Source organism: Nicotiana tomentosiformis, chromosome 2, assembly GCF_000390325.3.
Source record: "Nicotiana tomentosiformis chromosome 2, ASM39032v3, whole genome shotgun sequence".
Taxonomy (NCBI): domain Eukaryota; kingdom Viridiplantae; phylum Streptophyta; class Magnoliopsida; order Solanales; family Solanaceae; genus Nicotiana; species Nicotiana tomentosiformis.
Genome location: NC_090813.1, coordinates 141483305 through 141501269, shown reverse-complemented (window position 1 = coordinate 141501269; position 17965 = coordinate 141483305). Strand labels below are relative to the sequence as shown.

The 17965-nt window shown below is 35.3% G+C and overlaps 1 protein-coding gene across 3 annotated transcripts; it reads right to left on the bottom strand.

Annotated features, from left to right (window-relative positions):
* LOC104114694 (serine/threonine-protein kinase STY17-like) lies at positions 1 to 14127 on the bottom strand. Of its 3 annotated transcripts, none has more exons than XR_011414288.1 (15): positions 13700 to 14127; positions 12689 to 12803; positions 11169 to 11242; positions 10903 to 11022; positions 9283 to 9337; positions 7699 to 7809; positions 4668 to 4834; positions 4487 to 4594; positions 3446 to 3519; positions 3047 to 3222; positions 2134 to 2240; positions 760 to 840; positions 630 to 683; positions 411 to 545; positions 1 to 334 (listed from the first exon to the last, which is right to left on the bottom strand). XR_011414288.1 is itself a non-coding variant. In XM_009625199.4 (15 exons), the coding sequence occupies exons 1-15, from the start codon at positions 13894 to 13896 to the stop codon at positions 296 to 298; spliced, it is 1602 nt and encodes a 533-aa protein (XP_009623494.1). In that variant the 5' UTR covers positions 13897 to 14126; the 3' UTR covers positions 1 to 295. The 3 variants fall into 3 exon arrangements, 2 of the variants coding, with proteins under 2 accessions (XP_009623494.1, XP_009623495.1); XM_009625199.4 differs by having other exon boundaries at positions 2145 to 2240; positions 13700 to 14126; XM_009625200.4 differs by having other exon boundaries at positions 2145 to 2240; positions 12689 to 12835; positions 13700 to 13840.
* Positions 14128 to 17965: the final 3838 nt, after the last annotated feature.

Sequence of the window (17965 nt, the reverse complement as noted above, 5' to 3'; positions counted from 1 at the left end):
TTAGAGAAAACGATTAGCAACTAGAACTTGGGTGCAATCACAGCCATTCTTTACAAAGTTTGCAAAATATTCCTCACCATCTTGCACCTTGAACAAATTATGAACGGTGGAAAAAAAAAAAGGAAAGAAAACATGGCAAGCAGAAATTAGATGGAGCTCGGGATTTTCAAAGGTAAACCAATTTAGATCAACCTTGGTCATCTCAAATTCTGTACATTGTAATGGATCCGGAACCCCGAGCACCAGCATCACTTTGACAATGTCAGTGATGGCCGCTCTTTTAAAAGACACCAATTCATTTGTCCTTGTGTTTAACCTCCCCATCATCTCCAGCCTGTTTTATAGCATATATAACTAGGCTTAAAAATGAACTTTAACAGAACATTGTTTATCTGGTGCAAATATCATACCTCCTTGGTTAGATGCTGCAGAATATCCAAAATCTCTGAGAAATCAGGTCTTTGAGTTGGGTCTTGCTGCCAGCATTTCTGAAGGAGTTCCACAAGCTTTGGATGAGCATGCTCTGGAATTGTCGGCCGTAGACCCTGATATCATCATTCCAACAAGGAATTGTAGCTCAGCAAGAAAAGATTTCACTAGAAATACAAATGACATTACATGCATATTACCTGTTGCACAACGCCTATTGCTGCTTGTAAGGGTGTTAAGCATGCATATGGAATCTGCCCCATCATAGACATGACGTAAGTCACGGTGATAAAGAAATACTAGGTGACACTGAGTAGCAGTAAAACTTACTTCTCCAGTCAGAAGTTCCCATAGCACTATACCAAAGCTGAAAACATCGGCCTTGTGATCATATGGTCTGTGTTCAATTACCTTTCAACAACAAGAAACCTATTTTAGGGTTGAATCATAAAACATCTTGAAGTAAACTAACTTGCCGACAAATGGTTTATCACAAATTAGGCTTCAGCCGTTAGTGAAATACAATGTTGGAGTGAGATTGATATAAAAGAATGGTGAAAAATAAAGAGCAAAGATGCCAAATACAAAACGCTATACTCAGTAAAATCTTAAACCCTCAGCATGACAAATTGTAAAAGGAATTCTTGGGAGCACACTGAAGCAAACTGAACTAAAAACTCAGTAAAACATTATTAAAAGTGACTCCTTGCGCTTGAACCCCAGCACAGCTTGAAGGGACAATCACACTTCATTAAGTCAATCAATCAACCAACAACTCCAGCTCCAAACTAGTTGAGCTTGGCTATATTAACAATCTACTCTATATGGATCCATTTCATTCCAATATTCAATCACGAACAACTCTAGTTTTAGACGCGATTTTCTAAAACTCAATACTTATACTTATCCCTGTACTGATGTACAAATCTCCAACCATACTAAAGATATTACAGAGGAACACGACACCTAATGTAAGTGCAAGAACAACTATGCCAAAATCCTAACTAATTGACCTCTCATATATGGATCCTCAGCTTTCATTCAAGTAATTTCTTAGCTTAATCCGTACGGATTTCGATAGATGGAAGGTTTTTTGAGACAATTTGTCTTTATGCGAATTTAGGTTTACCTCGTTCCTTTTAAATCTTTAATCATCCTAGTACCATACAGTCTGACTGATACATCCAGAGGGTAGGACATGTCCAAACCATCTCATATGTTCTTCTCTAATTTTATCCTTTCATATTAAATCTTGTCTAGTCTTTGTATGATTGCGCATCCATCTTGACATCTGTAGCACTTGTATTGTGGCTATGAATGGTCCAACATTTGCTCCCATACATCATTGTTGGTTGTCACAACCATTCTATACTTGGTAAGTATCTTCCTATTGTATAATATACTTCCGGTAGCACTCCTCCTTTTAAGCAACCCTACTTTAATTTTATATGTCACATCTTCTTCTATCATGTCAATATCATTCTCATGTAAGACTGAGAATTATTTGCATCTAGGCATCACAAATCCGTTAATCACGTGAACTTCATTCTTCTTGTGGAACAACAAAATCTAAGCATGAGATAAAAGGAATATTTGGTACACCAATCACACATGATGTGAACAAGAAAAGTAATATATCAGTTTCATGACTTCAAACTGAATTCAAGATATTGTAAGAAGTTTTGGGTGATATATGAAATTTACATCTTGCACACCTCAGGAGCCATCCATCTATATGTTCCAGTTTCTGCGGTCATTACCCCTGTTTGAGCCTGCACTCTGGCAACCCCGAAGTCACCAACCTTAACAACCTATACAGGAGAGAGATGGATCTAGAAATCAAGGAGAATACACCGGCAAAAAAAAAAGAAGAGGAAAAACCCTTTGAATGGAAAAGGATCGTTGTCTTAAAGCTGGCACCAGCACCAAGTTAGCATTGGGATGATTTAAGGAACACACATTGTTTTATTTCCTTAAAATGAAGAGATGATTAATATAGACATTATCAAGAATATTACGGCAGTATGGTAGTTTGTGGAGCGCACAGTTTGCACCTTTTGTAATTATAAAGTAATTTGAGTTATCTATTGATCAAGCTCGCACTCTTTTAATAGTACCCATTGAACATTTAATAGGATTATAGTAGTAAGTAAAGTGCATGTGACTTGGCATTTCAATCTCGTTTGCTTATTCTTTATTCTTACGAATTCAGTTTTGTATTCTATTGACAACTCCTTTTCTTTACCTTGGACTAAATTTCTTTGATAAGGATCTTCATCAGTAAGGCATTTGAGGATATGCCTGCTTTAGAGGTACCTAATGCACTTCAAAAACTTGATGTAACTATCATAAGATAGCATTTTCCATGTCTCATTCAATACTCTTGGATAGCCTAGTTATACAAGAAAGTTATTCCGCATATTCTCTACTGCTAGTGAAATTCTAACCTTGATAAGCCCGGCATTTTTCCTTTTTCAAAAGCTTCAAACAATGGGATAGAGTAATCTGAATACTATACTTAGTAAGTGATGACATGATATCCCGAACTTCAAAAGGTAGATACAGTAAGACTACATGACCAGCTTTCTAACATAGTATAGATGCATCTCTGACTTACTCCATGTTCATCCATTAGAAGATTGGCAGTCTTCAGATCCCGGTGAATTATCTTATTCTGGTGCAAATAATTCATTCCCTTAGAAACATCAGCTGCAGCCTTGAAGAGAGTAGGAAGCTTAAAGGCACCTTTTTGCTTGTGCAAAAAATTGTAAATACTTCCTCCGGACATGAACTCTGATCAAGAGTAATTAAAATGCAGCTTTCAATTGATATGATGGAGAAGGATAGATACCCATAGGTTCTAGAAGTGATTTGAGATAGAATGTAGTATCGGTAGCTAAAAGACATGGTTCAAAATTTTGGCAAATTCAACAGAAATCAACAGAGACCCAGCATCTCTCTGATACCAAATATCACAATACCTCAAGCTTAAAAGACTGAGATCTCAAAACTATACCAGTCACAATGCATAGGTTTGGAGATCGCGTGCATGCCCCTATAAATTGAATGACATTTTTGTGCCGAATTTTCCTACAATGGGAAATAACAGAAAATCTCAACAAGGAAAATTAAAACTGAGACACTGGAAATTTAAATCTACAAGCACAATTCCCCATACATATTTTGGATTTATTATTATTTCTCTGGCCAAAGTGCAGTTTAATCATGTCCAGGACAAATTGACTGCCATATTTGTTTTTGGATAAGATAAATTCCATTGATAGAGTACCAAGGAAGTACGACAAATTGACTGCCATGTGTAAGAAAAGAATGGCATGGTGACTTAATCTAGAAAGATAATTTGTCAATTGCAAGAGAATCTTTTATTTTAACCAGACGATGTTCACATGAGATCATGTTTCAGAAAATGATCAAGCTTTTGATAAGGTAAGGAAATTTTTTATAAGGACAGAAGCTGATCAGATTTCATGCTAACTTAATCCTTCACTATGTGTGTGACGTCTGTTACCATGAACAGCCAAATGCCAATTACAGAAAGAGTTATGAAATACTTAGTTTCCATGTTAATGCATGTAAAGGGATCACTAATTCAAGTACTAAAGTGAAAAAGTAACCCCCTAGATCCCACCAAATTGAATGTCCTGTTTAACTTTCTAGAGTCGCTTAGATCATTTTCTGAGATATACTATATTGATGTATATTTTATGAAAATTTCAAAAGCAAAATCTTATTTTCCAAGAACTACTCGGTCATCTTTTAATTCTATTCGGGGTATTGGTTAAGCTGACACTTGATAAACTAAACAGGACATTTAATTTCAGACCAAGGAGTGAAAAATAGCACATTCTCTTCTGGTATAAAATAAGTTTTTCTGCAGAGTAAGCCACTATCTCTAGAAGTGTTGAAACAATCTGGTCTTGATTAGTCTGTAACTCATGGGCAGACTCCTCTTTCACATAAATGACCAGAAGTGAGGTTGTAAATCCTAAAAGAGCTGGCTCATTCCAGAATGACCATGAACATAAGACTGACACACCTCATAATGAAGACCTCTTGTGAGAACTCTTTTAACATGTCCATATTCAACTGCTCTGGCTTCAGCACTTTTATAGCGACTTCCTGGCTACAATAGGTGCCTTTATACCTGAAAGAGACGGTATAAATTTTCTGATACACAAACTTAACTAGAAAGCAAGAAATAGATAATTGAATCATACAGAACTCCAAATGACCCAGATGCAACTCTGTTTTCAAACTTCAACAAACGGATATCAATTTCCCAGTCATCAGTTCCATCAGTAGGTATTTTCACACAGTTAGAAACTGATTCAGATACTGTTTGACCTTGCTCGTTCAAAGAAGCCACAGAATGTTGTGGTTGCTCCTGAAAAAACAAAACCTGGAAATTACAGGTTTGCCACCACAGAACGTCCAAATATAAAACCCCAATCTATAAATATCCAACTAAAGAGAAAACGTGTGGTGAAGAAAGTAATAGAGAAGTCCGGTTGTGGACTCTAAGCAGGTATAATTTGGTGCAGATATGTAAAATGACCAAACTAAGAACCTCCTTTATGCCCCTTTCTATTTTTTCAATTATTCAGACTACCAAAGAACTTCTACAACAGCCCATATAATAATTATCACCACTGTTGGCACACATGCCAAAATAAAGGACAATGTAGATCAGGTAGTTCATTACCTTTTCTTTTTTGATGAAATGGTAGTCATTCACCTTTTAATTATAGGAAATTGTTATGATGTCATAAACAAGAAAGGGTTGGAAGAAATATCAAGAACACCACACAGAACACCGTTGATCGAATACTGTAAGTGTGTCTAAACGCAGGCACCTAACATATTTTGCATTTATAAAGATTTTAAGTTTATTTCCTTTTATCATTTTCATACCCAAACCACATGCATACTGCACATAATTACCTGCAGAAAATTCTATAGGCAACCCTAGATGGGCAATGAAAAGGTCAGAGGAACCTACCATAGTTAAAGTGCATAAAAATATTTTTTCTTCCTCAGATTCTCATTTCAAGTAAGTCCTTTTAGAAGTTTTGAAAAAGAAAGTTCCAGGAATGGTTGATTAGTGACTGGATAAGTGCTCATATTATCCTCCATGTTGTTATAGGTCATTTGGTAGCCTTGTTTTAACACAAGTATCCTACCAAGTACCAACCTGTGATTTTGCCATGCATTGTCGCTCTATCATAGATGCAAGCCTTCAAGTAACAACTAAGTCAAGCCTTGCAAATTTTGTCAAGGATTATATGTTCTTTTACAGAAGAGCGTTCGAGATATATTATTTGGTACGATGTATAAGAAAAATAATCTCCATGTGACTAATAATCCTTCTATTTCCTCCTATTAATAAATACATCACGCACAAGTTTAGTTGACAATAATTCTTCGCTCAACCCTGGAGGTCGGGACTGGAAAACTGAAATTGATTTAACAACAGTTAGAAGCAAAGTAACTGTAGGATTACTCTACTAGAGATCACGCTATATCCTTATCAAAAGAAAATCACGCTATACCCTTGTCTTCAATCAAAGGCAACCTTCCTAAGCAAAGACTTTACTAAAGTAAGAATGAAAGAAAGCAGCAGAGAAGCACAGGCAAGGACCTTATGTTCAAGACATACATTTCTTCTTTTTAACCTCCAATGGCTTCAGACGGCTTCTGATATCATGAATCAAATGGACAAAGATGAACTCTTCCCAGTGGACATACCAAATTCAAATTAATGCATTAATGAGCAGTCCATTCATGACGACATAGATTTTGAATCCACTGGTTTCAGGATGAAGGTGGCTGAAATGAGTATGTTGAGATGGATGCGCGGGCATACCAGGTTAGATAGAATTAGAAATGAAGTTATTTGGGATAAAGTAGGTGTGGCCCATGTGGAATACAAGATGCAGAAGGCGATACTTAGATGGTTCGGCATGTGAAGAGGAGAGGCACAGATGCACCGGTGAGGAACTGTGAGAGGTTGGCCCTGGAGGGCCTAAGGAGAGGTAAAGGCAGGCCGAAGAAATATTGGGGAGAGGTGATTAGGCAAGATATGGCGTTGCTCCAGCTTACCGAAGACATGACCATGGATAGGAAGGTATGGAGGTTGAGAATAAAGATAAAGGGTTAGGATAGGTAGCCGAGCGTTGTCCTTGTCTATAACAGTAGCTTTAGTACATGAGTTAGTGTTATTTGTGTATTTTCGTATTCCTTGACTTCTGTGATTACTTATGGTTGCTTTCATTCGGCTTTCTGATTGCAGTACTTAGTTTTAGTTTTGTATTTTTGTTTCGGTTTTCTAATTGGTGTTCTTGTTGTTGCTCTTTCTTTTACCTTTCCTAAGCCGAAGGTCTACCGAAAACAGTCTCTCTGCCTTCTTGAAGGTAGGGGTAAGGTTTGCGTACACACTACCCCTGACCCCACTTGTGGGATTACACTGGGTTTGTTGTTATTGTTGTTGTTTCAGGATTTCTCTAGAGGATGCACTGAACTCCTACAAATAAGAAACAGCAGGATACCAACACCTTTGATATTGCCAAAGAAAAGACATTCACATGAAGCACATAATATAAAGAGTAGAATATTTCAATAGTCATTCATTCTCATTTCAAGTAACAAGAACATCTACCTTGCTCCTCTACCCTTTTGCAGCTCACCCTTCAGCAACCCTGTTTCCTAGAATTTCACACTAAAGAAATAAGTAGGAAGTATATACCACCCACTAAAAAAGAAGGCAGAAACATGCTTTATAAAATTCGTGATTATAGGAAGAGAACAAGGACATAATATGCCCCCACATTTGAGAATATGTTGCATCTCAAAAACGAAGCCAACATCTTGTTGACTTGTGTGCGCAACAATTAAGTGAAAACATTTAAAGTGAAATTTATGAGACTAAAATGAGAAAGATACAGCACAGTAACTCATGCAAAAGAAATGCAAACTAATCTTAACTGACAAACAAATCAAACACTGAACCGACGGGCAACCAACAATCCAGGGGGCAATGGTCCAAATGTAAGTGTCCTTGTAGGGTAAAAAAGAGAAAAATTCAATCTCTTACTTTCAGCCTTGCAACCATATGACATTCTTTTCCAATATATTTCAGTGTGTAACAACAATTACGAATGTCAAATAGGTATAAATTGAAGAATGAAACACAGACCTTTCAAAAGAATAGCAAGAATTGCTTCGCTATAGAAAGAAACGCTAACACTGTACCTGATATGGCCATCCATCAACCACAAAGACATCCAAGGAGAAACCATCAGCCGTCGAAAAAACGTGAGCTTCTTCAATGTTCAGACCGATCTCAGAAACTATACAAGTCAACTGACAAACCAGGATGAACATCAATTTTCAGAGGAGACAAGATGAGATCAAAACTAACATGCCAACATTCCCAATGGACTAGTTAATCGATGAAATAACCATAAAAATGCCTGAGACAGAAAAACAAGTAAAATAAAAAAGGATGTTGGTCCACATAAATCATCTCAATATTTTAATAGATATCCTTCTATTTTAGAAGGATTACCGGCCTTGCACGTAACAGACATCTTCATTTAGGAAGGTTAAGAAGTTATCATAGCACGCTTGCATTCCTGCTGGGTTGAACATAGGTTTGTGGTAGTGCAAGGATTAAACTACCGAAACCTTCTAGTTGGTGAGAAATGTTAATCCTGGTGCCTTAAGTTTAAAGATCAATTTTTTCTGCAAAGAGAATCCATTTTAGAGTTACAATGATTTTTCATACAGGCCCTCCGGAAAAGAAAGAAATTAAGTCAACATAATACTATTGGGAAGCGAACTTATGCGGTAATTGCTTTCAAGATGACTATAATAAAAAATGACAAAATGGTCTCTCATGTTTGGTCTAGGTTCAAACTTCAAAATGGTCCCTTAAATACAGTGGCATATGCAGGATTTTTCGCAAGTGGTGTCAAAATTTGAAGTGAACAAATAAATAAATCACTATAGTGACAAGCATAGTCATTTTATATATTTATACTCACTATTTTCATTTTGCTTATTATCTATATATACATACTAAAAAAAATTGACTAAGCGGTATCACGAGACACCGCTTGGTGCAAGGCAGATACACCCTGCTTAAATATACTCCTGCGCAGTTTTGATCCTTCAAGTTTTCCAAAAGTGAGCACTTTGGTCTCCATCAAATATTTAACAAACGCGGGTCATCAGATTTAACGGGACTTGTGGGGAAAAAAGGATCAACATGAACTCACATTTGGAAGGGCAGTTTTTGCAATTTTTGGTCTATTTCTGGAGTCTAATGCAGCTTCTTGAGGTTTTTGTTAGTTTTTATCTATTTTTGGTGTGTGATGCAGTTTTTGTTGTTCGATTTCTGACGGGACTTTCCTAGTGCTTCTGGTTAAATCATTTTTTCATCCTTCCCATAAAATTTAACAGGCAAAGTTTGATAATATTTGACAGAGATCAAAAGTGCTCACTTTTAGCAAACTTAGAGGACCAAAATCGCTCGAGCATATTTAAGGGATCATTTTGAATCTAACCCAAACATAAGGGACCAATTTTGTCATTTTTACCACAAATTTTACCAGTATACGTATGTCAAGATTGTAATAACAAATTAAATTGTCTCAATATATGTGCAAACAGTAGATTTCTGAGAGGCCTAGCTCATTTTCAGAAAATTTTATGGTAACACCTACATAATATATTCAAGGACAGTTGTATTGAAACTCCTTGCAGTTACAATGTTTACACATAAGTACCATGTGCATGTAAGGACCAAAGAAGATTGCCAAAAGGGAGAGCTACCTGAGCGAGCAACTTTGGCTTGTCAATTGTTGAAAAGGTAATCTCGTGCATGGGCCTACATAAATTCAATGGCACATAGAATACTGCTTGAATACAGTTAAAAAAGGAATCGTCATTAAGAAAGTTTGTGAAAAGCAACAAAAGTATAAAAGAAATGACCTTAATGGTTATCTTTCAAATGAAAATTTCACTTGCGATAGGATCAAGAGGCATGAAGATCGAGCAATTTACTTGCTTACCCACTCATATATAGTTAAGTCATAAGTCTACCTGATATTGCTAACTCTAGAAAGCCCCCTTCCTCTCCTCTCTTTTCAATAAGCGCAATGAAAGGCGGTTCCTTCTCACTACAATCCATATCTATCACTTAACAACAACACCAGAAATTTGTAATTGTGACCATCTACCATCCTCCTCAGCTTCTCCCCCTCTCTATCTTTTCTCACATGATCATGACGATATAAGCAAAAATTCATCTCATCCTTTAACCACCATGTCCATCATCTATAATAGCTTCCAAACACCCCTACCACTACCATGCAATTATTCTTATGTTTAGTACTTACATTTGACACAAGTAAGTTTCACTTGTTCTGTAATGCAGAGCTGCAAAGTCAATCGGCTTGAAGTTATAATTTTAGGAATTCATAGACTAGTAAAGAGCTATGCTGAGGGTAAACACTTACAGTAGAAAGAAGACTCCAGTATTTTGCATATACCTAAAGATCAAATAGATGCAGATGCTGCTGTTATACATCAAACACAGATTCGTACTCACTCCCTTCCGGACCTATTACGTTAATATCTCAATACATTGCTTGATAATAAGGATTGAAATTTACATATTAGGGTTGTGATTCATTTAAATTTCAAAATGACAATGCTTTTTAAGTATACAGCTAGACTGAACATCAAGCCCAGTATTCCTTTCTAAAATAGGTAAAAACCTGAGAAGTCAAGCTCAAGCTCAAATATCCCAAGATTTTGGCTTTGCTCATCTTCGTGGACTAAGATAAATTGAGTTAACCAGAAGGGCTGCACTTCTTGTAGTTTGAAAAGGAAATGGAACGTCCATAAGGGTTCTCCAGGGAACACTAATTCTATATTCAATCAACAATCATCCTAAAATACAATCAATAGCAACAATCATTGAATTTATTCATCCAAAATTTACCCATTTGCTTGACAATTCATTAGATACTTTCGTCCAAATATGATTGCATGAGATATATAATTTTACTTATTTCCAATTTTGTTGTTCTTCAAAAAAATTATTTGATAAATATTCTTCATAAAAGATCTGTAACTTCTAGAAAATAAATACTCCTACTCTTTTGTTTAAGGTTTCTTAAAACAAACTTATCATATAATCCAAAAGTAGCATACTCATAGGCCATATTTAGCTGCATTTTGTGTTAAAGCGCAAAGAACATTCTCATTCCTCTTCCAGAAAGGGCTAATCGCGCATATATGTGAGATATTGACAGTCGGAAAGCATGCGAGAAATAAAACAGCAAACTAGAAATTATGGCGAACCAACAAGAATATAAAAGGTTAAGAAGCCAAACTAGCATCACAAGTCGTACAGTATACCGACTCAAATGTTAAGGAAAACTTTACCTGGTTGTCTGTGAAGTTGAATTGATATCATTTTCTCCATCATTTACATGAGCATTCTTATCATGATTTTCAAAGGCCTGTAGACCTGGTGATGAACCAAATGTTGGAGGAGGATGGATGCTGGAAGGTGGATGCAGGGAGGAAAAAAAATGGCAGACAAATCAATTGAAAACTCAAGGATGGAAGGACAGAAAAATCACAAACCTGAAACTAATATAAAAGATCAATACAAAGAAAAACGACCTTAATGCTTAACTAAAGTATACCTTGCGCATTCGTCTTTAACTGTAGAATCTACATCAACAGAGTTGATTGAGATTCCATTGTACATAGGATGCACCTGTATTATGAGACTTAAGGTGAGATTTTACATATGATAAGAATCTGCCAATTAATACTCAACTTACGCTAGGCATCTCATCCTAACGAGGCAATTATGCTTGTGATTAGAGTCTGGTAGGGATAGTTGTTTAATCAATCCCTTCTCCTTTTTTCCCTGCCTCTACTGGTGGATAGCATGTCCAGAGATCTTTCCTTTATCTCATCTCCGGTATGGTAGATCAATCATAGATCTGGGGAGACGTGCCCTTCCCAACCTTTGGGGCAGTACGCCTAGTCAAGGAATCTTATTGTAATTTGTCGCACATTCTTTAGTTAAGAGCTAGTGAACACATAGCCTTTTGCTTATTCTCTAGCCTATTGTTCTTATGCTACATAGAGCCTCTTCCCGTTGGACTCAAAACCACGAACTCTAGGTTCCAGCTTCAACTCCTTGGGCATTAAGAATGCCTCTTAGAACCATATAAGACACTCCAAAAGAGGGGGACCAAACACCACTGTCATAATTACAAGAAAAAGAAAAAGGAGGGGGAAAAGGAAGAAAAGAGTCTCCCCGCAAGATCTGTAATTTTACTTTTCAGATAACAGGGTATATTGATAAATTAACTCAATGAACACCATCGCATTGACTATCTTAACCACATCAGCCTATTGAAACTTAGGGCCACCAAAAAAAAATCTGTCTTGACCTTGAAGAAAGTAGTCCAACGGAAGTCCTTAACAAATCATAAGTCCAACGGAAGTCCTTAACAAATCATAATGTTTCAACTTAATTTTTACAGACTTTTACACCACAAGAAAGATACCATTGTACCTTCTTGGTTGGACTTTTCAAGAGTTGGGACTTTGTGTTAGTATTCTATTGTTACTTTAAATAGTTATTATTACTTAAAATTTATAAACTTGTACCGTTAAATCCATGGTTATGTAACAACGAAAAGACCCTTTTACATAAGTACCAATTTGATGTTTCTTTTTCATTTTTCCTTTACTGTTTTTTTGTTAAACCATCAAATATCTGTAGCCAACTGGCCTCATTTAATATTCGCGCTGGCTAGGCTCACTACAGGGGTAAAGCGCTCCCTACCAAGAAGTTATCCCTTCTTAAGGCTCGAACCCGAGACTTTTAGCTAAGATGGAGGCATCCCAACCATCCCCACACCTCTTAGTGGTGGTGGTACTATTATTTAATAATCACATTTTACCTTTTCCCTATTTTTCTTTTTCTCATACCATCCATTAACCTTTTTTGTCTTCATCATGTTTTAAGACCCTCATCTTCGTAAGCTCCTCCTCTGCACTGTAAATGTCATTCTTGCCACTTTCTTGTTATCTTGTTATCTTTTTTGAATCATGTGTCGTAATTTACGGGGATAAGTTGCACAGATTTTGCGAAAATCTCATGCGCTAAAAACCATAAGGAAAAAGATAATACAGGAAAGTATACCTGCACAAGGCGAACATCAAAAGCAGGTCTATTCGCAGGATCCTCCGCGAGTTGCAGTAATCTCTTATGCGTGAGCACATCTTCTGCTCTTTCCACATTCACATCCGATGCATATCTGCATGCAACCATATTCATCCCCATACACCACTACAAGTAGACAATCTCATTTGATCACAAAAACTAGTATATTTTTAACAAAATCCGCTGATTCCCAAATCAACCATACGAATTCAACAAACAGAAAATTGATCAATCATCAAGCTCATTTCTATGGTTAATTTCACAGAAAATAAACAATTTTATAGTCTAATTACAGGAAAATCATCAAACTAATTTTTCTAACCAAAAAATCACTCAACACTAAATATCCTAAAATATTAATTTGGTCAAAAACGAGTCAAAGTTGGGCCGAAACTCGTCCAAAAATACCTTAATTTTCACTAATTTTGGTTAAAAAGTTTAGTTCTATGATCTTCCTAACAACAAAATATACCCAGTATAGTCCCACAAGTGGGGTCTGGGGAGGGTAGAGTGTACGCAGAACCCGCCCTTTAAGAAAATAAAGTTCTATGATTTTCCTATAGTTAGAAAATAAGTCCATGAACTTTAGTGTAATTAACCCCTCATCTCCACTAGTTAGGGCAACTAAGTAAAAAGTAAAAACTTATCCGCACCTAATGTTTACACCAGACCATTAGATACATGACATGTGTTTCCACATACACTTCTTTCAATAAACCATGGTAATTTTTCTATATTTTCACCTTATTAAATCGCTTGACCGTAGTAAATTAATATAGTTTGGTGTAAACACATGCCGTGCCTAAGTTTTTGCCGGCCAGTTATAAGTATCTTCTATACCATTACACTTTATCCGAGCTCATTTCATTCCAATAATAAATAGTTTGTCCTTTAAAAACAAATTTTAAAAAATTTCCTAATACAAAAAGTTAGAAAAATTCGACAAAAAGAACCTAACGAAAAGTACACGTTAGGGTTTAAGAAATTAACCGAGCGGGGAGGCGATTAAAGTGAAGCCAAAGCTGGTCTTCAAAGCCAGGGAGGTTAACTTCATCGAGATTCAAATCCTGTAATCGACTCAACACTTCGTTAAACGCTTGAAGCTTCTGCCTCTGAAGCCGGCTCTGTTTCGGCGACGACGGCTCCATAGCTCGGCTTCCGCAACTCTCGTTATCGTCCATCGCCATTATAAAGAACAAATTTATGTTACGTTCTTCAGGCAACACTATTAACCAAATTAAAAATCTGAATGTAAAATTTCAGGTGTCAGTGTAGTAGAAGAAAGAACTTGCTCCGTGATTAAGCGAACACAATTGAGAAAAGGGAGATTGGAGAAAGATAGAGAGATGCAGAAAGAGCGAGAGAGAGAGAGAAGGGTGTTGGGGGAAAAGGAGGGGAGGGAAGATTCCGTATATTTTTGGTGGGGTTTTATTAGTTCCTACGAGTGACACTACTACTCAACTAGCCTAAAATTATTTGAGAACTGCATAAAATATACTCACTCCCCTATTTACATAAGTTAATAATTCAAATATTTGAATAAATTATTATTTAAAACATTTAGTTGACAATTACCTTAAAACAAAAACAAGTTGACCGTTTAAGAAAAATTTGTATTTGCATAATTTAAGGTCGTATTTGGTTAATTGCATAAAACTAAAAATAACATATGCATAATTAATACATCGTGTGTTGGTGGTATTAAACTTGATACCAGCATTGTTTATAACGAATTTATATATTATTTTTCCTTAAATAAGAATACATATATTAAAAAATATATGTACAAGGTGGACAAAAATTTACTTAAATGTATGGTTGCATAACAATTGTTATACAATAATTTACGATATGACAATTTTATATATTTGTCATTATATTGACCTACTTATTAGAATTCATCGCAAAATAACAATTATTGTGACGTAATCCTACAAATTTGTAATCCAAATAATGCAATCCCAATAGATTATTCGAGTTTTACACCTTTAATGTATGGTCTTTATAATTTACAGTCTTTGCTTCTTTTTTAAACGATATATATGGGATTTTTGTTTTTTTGAAATCGTAAAAGCGCTTACCCATGAACTTAACTTGTAACTTGTTTGGCCAAGCTTCTAAAATAACTTATTTTGAGAAGTACTTTTTTCAAAAGTGAGAATCAATTTGTGCTTGACTAATTAATTTGAAAAACACTTTTGAGCAATAATTAGTATTTGGCCAAGCTTTTGAAAACTGCTTCTAAGTGTATTTTTCTCAAAAGTACTTCTCAGAAAAGTGCTTTCGAAGAGAAGCTACTTTTTTCTGCTTCTCAAAAATTGTTTCTGATTCTCCTCAAAAGCATTTTTTTTTTTTTCCAAAAGCTTGGCCAAACACCTCAATTTTTGGCCAAGTGCTTTTGGCAAAAAAAATAAAGCATTTTTGGCCCAAAAAAAAATTAGCCAAACAGTCACGTGGCAATCATGAATCATTTGATAGGCAAAATAAGTAAAGTACAACATAAATTCCTTAAACCGAATAAAGCTGGAATTAATAGGAATCATTTTCGCCCACTTCCATTTTTTAAATTTTTTTTGTGTAATACTTTAAAAAAAAGGGAAATCAAAGTGTTTTTTGATGATGATGACTAATTAATAATTTGTTCTGATAATGACTTGAATATCTCCATTCACAACGCCTTGAAACTCCTTGCTAAGCATTTGGTTTCATCTTTGTGCTTTTTGTTTTTTAATTATATTCCATTAAGGGTGTCAAACGGGTGGGTCGGGTCGGATATGAGCGTGTTAAAAATGGGTAATTTAAAAAATCGATAAATTATCTGACCCGACCCGTATTTGAGACGGATAAAAAACAGACTATCCGACGGATAATATGGATATCCATATTATCCATGGCTTCTTGCATATGATCACTTAGAGGAGAATTTCTAGTCTCCCAAACTCGAGAAACCCCCAATTTGAGGCTTTATAAATGTAAAAGTTAAACACATTAGTTATTCATTGGTTAACCATTTTTTTAAGTGGATAACACGATTCTTATCCATATTCGACCCGTTTTTAAAAAGTTCATTATCTAACTCATTTTTAATAGATAATATTGTGGATAACTGTTTTCTTTAAACTATTTTGCCACCTATACTCACGAGCTTCACTTGCCTATTTTCTTTTGTGTATTTGAGCGGCTTAGGCTTTTTAAATCTTGTGCAAAGCAAATGGGAATAGAAATGAAAAGTTTTCACTATAATCAAACTCTTGCACCTCAAGTTACGTGTAAGAAAATTTTAATTAAGTTTTCCCATTGTTGCCCTCATAAATAGTCACATGACTTCCTATATACTTTATACCGCAATTCTAGTATTAAAGTTTTGGTATAAGAAATGCTAATATAATTTTATATTCCCCTATTATTTAATTTATAGCGGATCTCATATGGATAATTTATACATGATTAGTTGTATGGAGATAAAATACCTAAAAACTAAAATAACCTTGATTTTATATATACTTATTAATTTACTTTAAGAAAAACTATGAAAATTACAAATTCTTATGTTATATAGATATATATTTTATTTGAAATGTAATATAATGAACCAAACATCTGCTTAAATAAATATATTCACTAAATAATTCTTGTGATCATCAATTCTCATATTATAATTGCTATATAACTTTCATTTTCCAAAGAATCAAAAGACTCCTAAGAGTAAATTTGTCACGATCCAAAACCAGTGACTGGCATCCTACACACTACTCGATCGAGCCAATCAAATCATATAATGCACCCAAATTATATGCATGAAAACTAATTTAATTGCGGAAGCTCTTTGAAAACCATATATATTTTCAAGCTAAATGATGGAACATTTTTCCAATTCAAAGTCATACATGAAGCTTTTCATAATAATAATGAGATCAAATACAATAAATATATTTTCATGTATGTCATATATTATCCCATTTATATAACTCATCACAACTTTCTATGGAGTCTCTACCAAAGAATAGAACTAAACGCTTGGGACAATTTTCGACTGAAAGAAAATAAGAAGAAAACATAATAGCTACCACGGAATAGGAGTGGTGTCTTACTATATACCTCGAGAAGAGAGTCATCCTAACCTTGTATGCATGTCACGTATCATACCTCATCCTGAAACATGTTGTAGGCATATAAATTTTATTGGATTTAAATTCAATAAAATAATTTGGACTATATATTAAATATGTTAGTTCAACTAAGTATTATAGACTAATATAATTAGATTAATTATATAAGTTCAAATATATATATGGATTAAATAAATAAGTCTTAATCCATTGGGCTAGCCCATTTAGTTGGGCTATAGATGATGAGCCCACTTTATTACGCCCAAGATAACATCTTCCTAGAGGCCCAGTTTGGTGTCACGTGTAAAATGACGTGGCACGCCAAGTCAAGCGGAAGAGCCATTAGGATCGTGCCACGCGTCAAAATGATAAAACACGCCAAATCACATTAAAAGGCTAATGAAATCGCGCCACGTGTGCAAGTGACATGTTCTGGCCAATCAAACACGGTCTTGTCACACTTCGATTTGATTGGTCGGAAAGAGTTTGTTCTTATCATAATTATTCCATCCCACAACTATAAATAAGGGTCTTCATAACCCAGAAAAGACACCAGAAGTTATAACAAGAAGCAAGAAAGAGCTCGTGGATCAAACGTTGCAAATTCCTCCACAAGTTCAAGTTCAAGTTCAAGCAATCAAGTTCAAGCTCAACAACGAAGAACAAATCAAGATTCAAGGAGTACGAGTTCAAATCAAAGTTCGTGCTAGTTGAATTCAAGATCATCGTTCGTGGAAACAACTACATATTCAAGATCAAACTCAAAGGCCATTGGATTTATTTACTATAGGAAATAAGAATCAGAGGATTCATAAAGATTGTACACTCATATTATTTGAAATCAAATACTACGATTGTTGCAATATTTTTCGGTCTTGATTTTATTTTCTCGACGCAAATTTATTGTCTACAAATTCTGGTACGTACAGTGGGACAATCTTTACCTCTCATCTCAATTTTCAATCACCAAAGTTCAAGAATATTAAAATGGCTTCAAAGAAAATCAACTCCAGTTCAAATTCCACTAAGGCTGCTAATTCCAGGTTCTATGCAGATATGGAAAGCATCCTCGATGTTACTTTTGGAAGCTTTGGACCAGTTACGAGGAGCAAAACAAGCTCGTTAGGACAACAAGCACCCCAAGTGC

Excerpts from the sequence above, each read along its gene's own strand:
- LOC104114694 (XM_009625199.4), bottom strand. The coding sequence starts at position 13,896 with ATGGCGATGGACGATAACGAGAGTTGCGGAAGCCGAGCTATGGAGCCG. Across the intron at positions 11,243-12,688 it reads TTGATGTTCGCCTTGTGCAG|GTGCATCCTATGTACAATGG; the intron begins GTATACTTTCCT and ends CTCATAATACAG. Across the intron at positions 546-629 it reads CAATAGGCGTTGTGCAACAG|GGTCTACGGCCGACAATTCC; the intron begins GTAATATGCATG and ends TGATGATATCAG.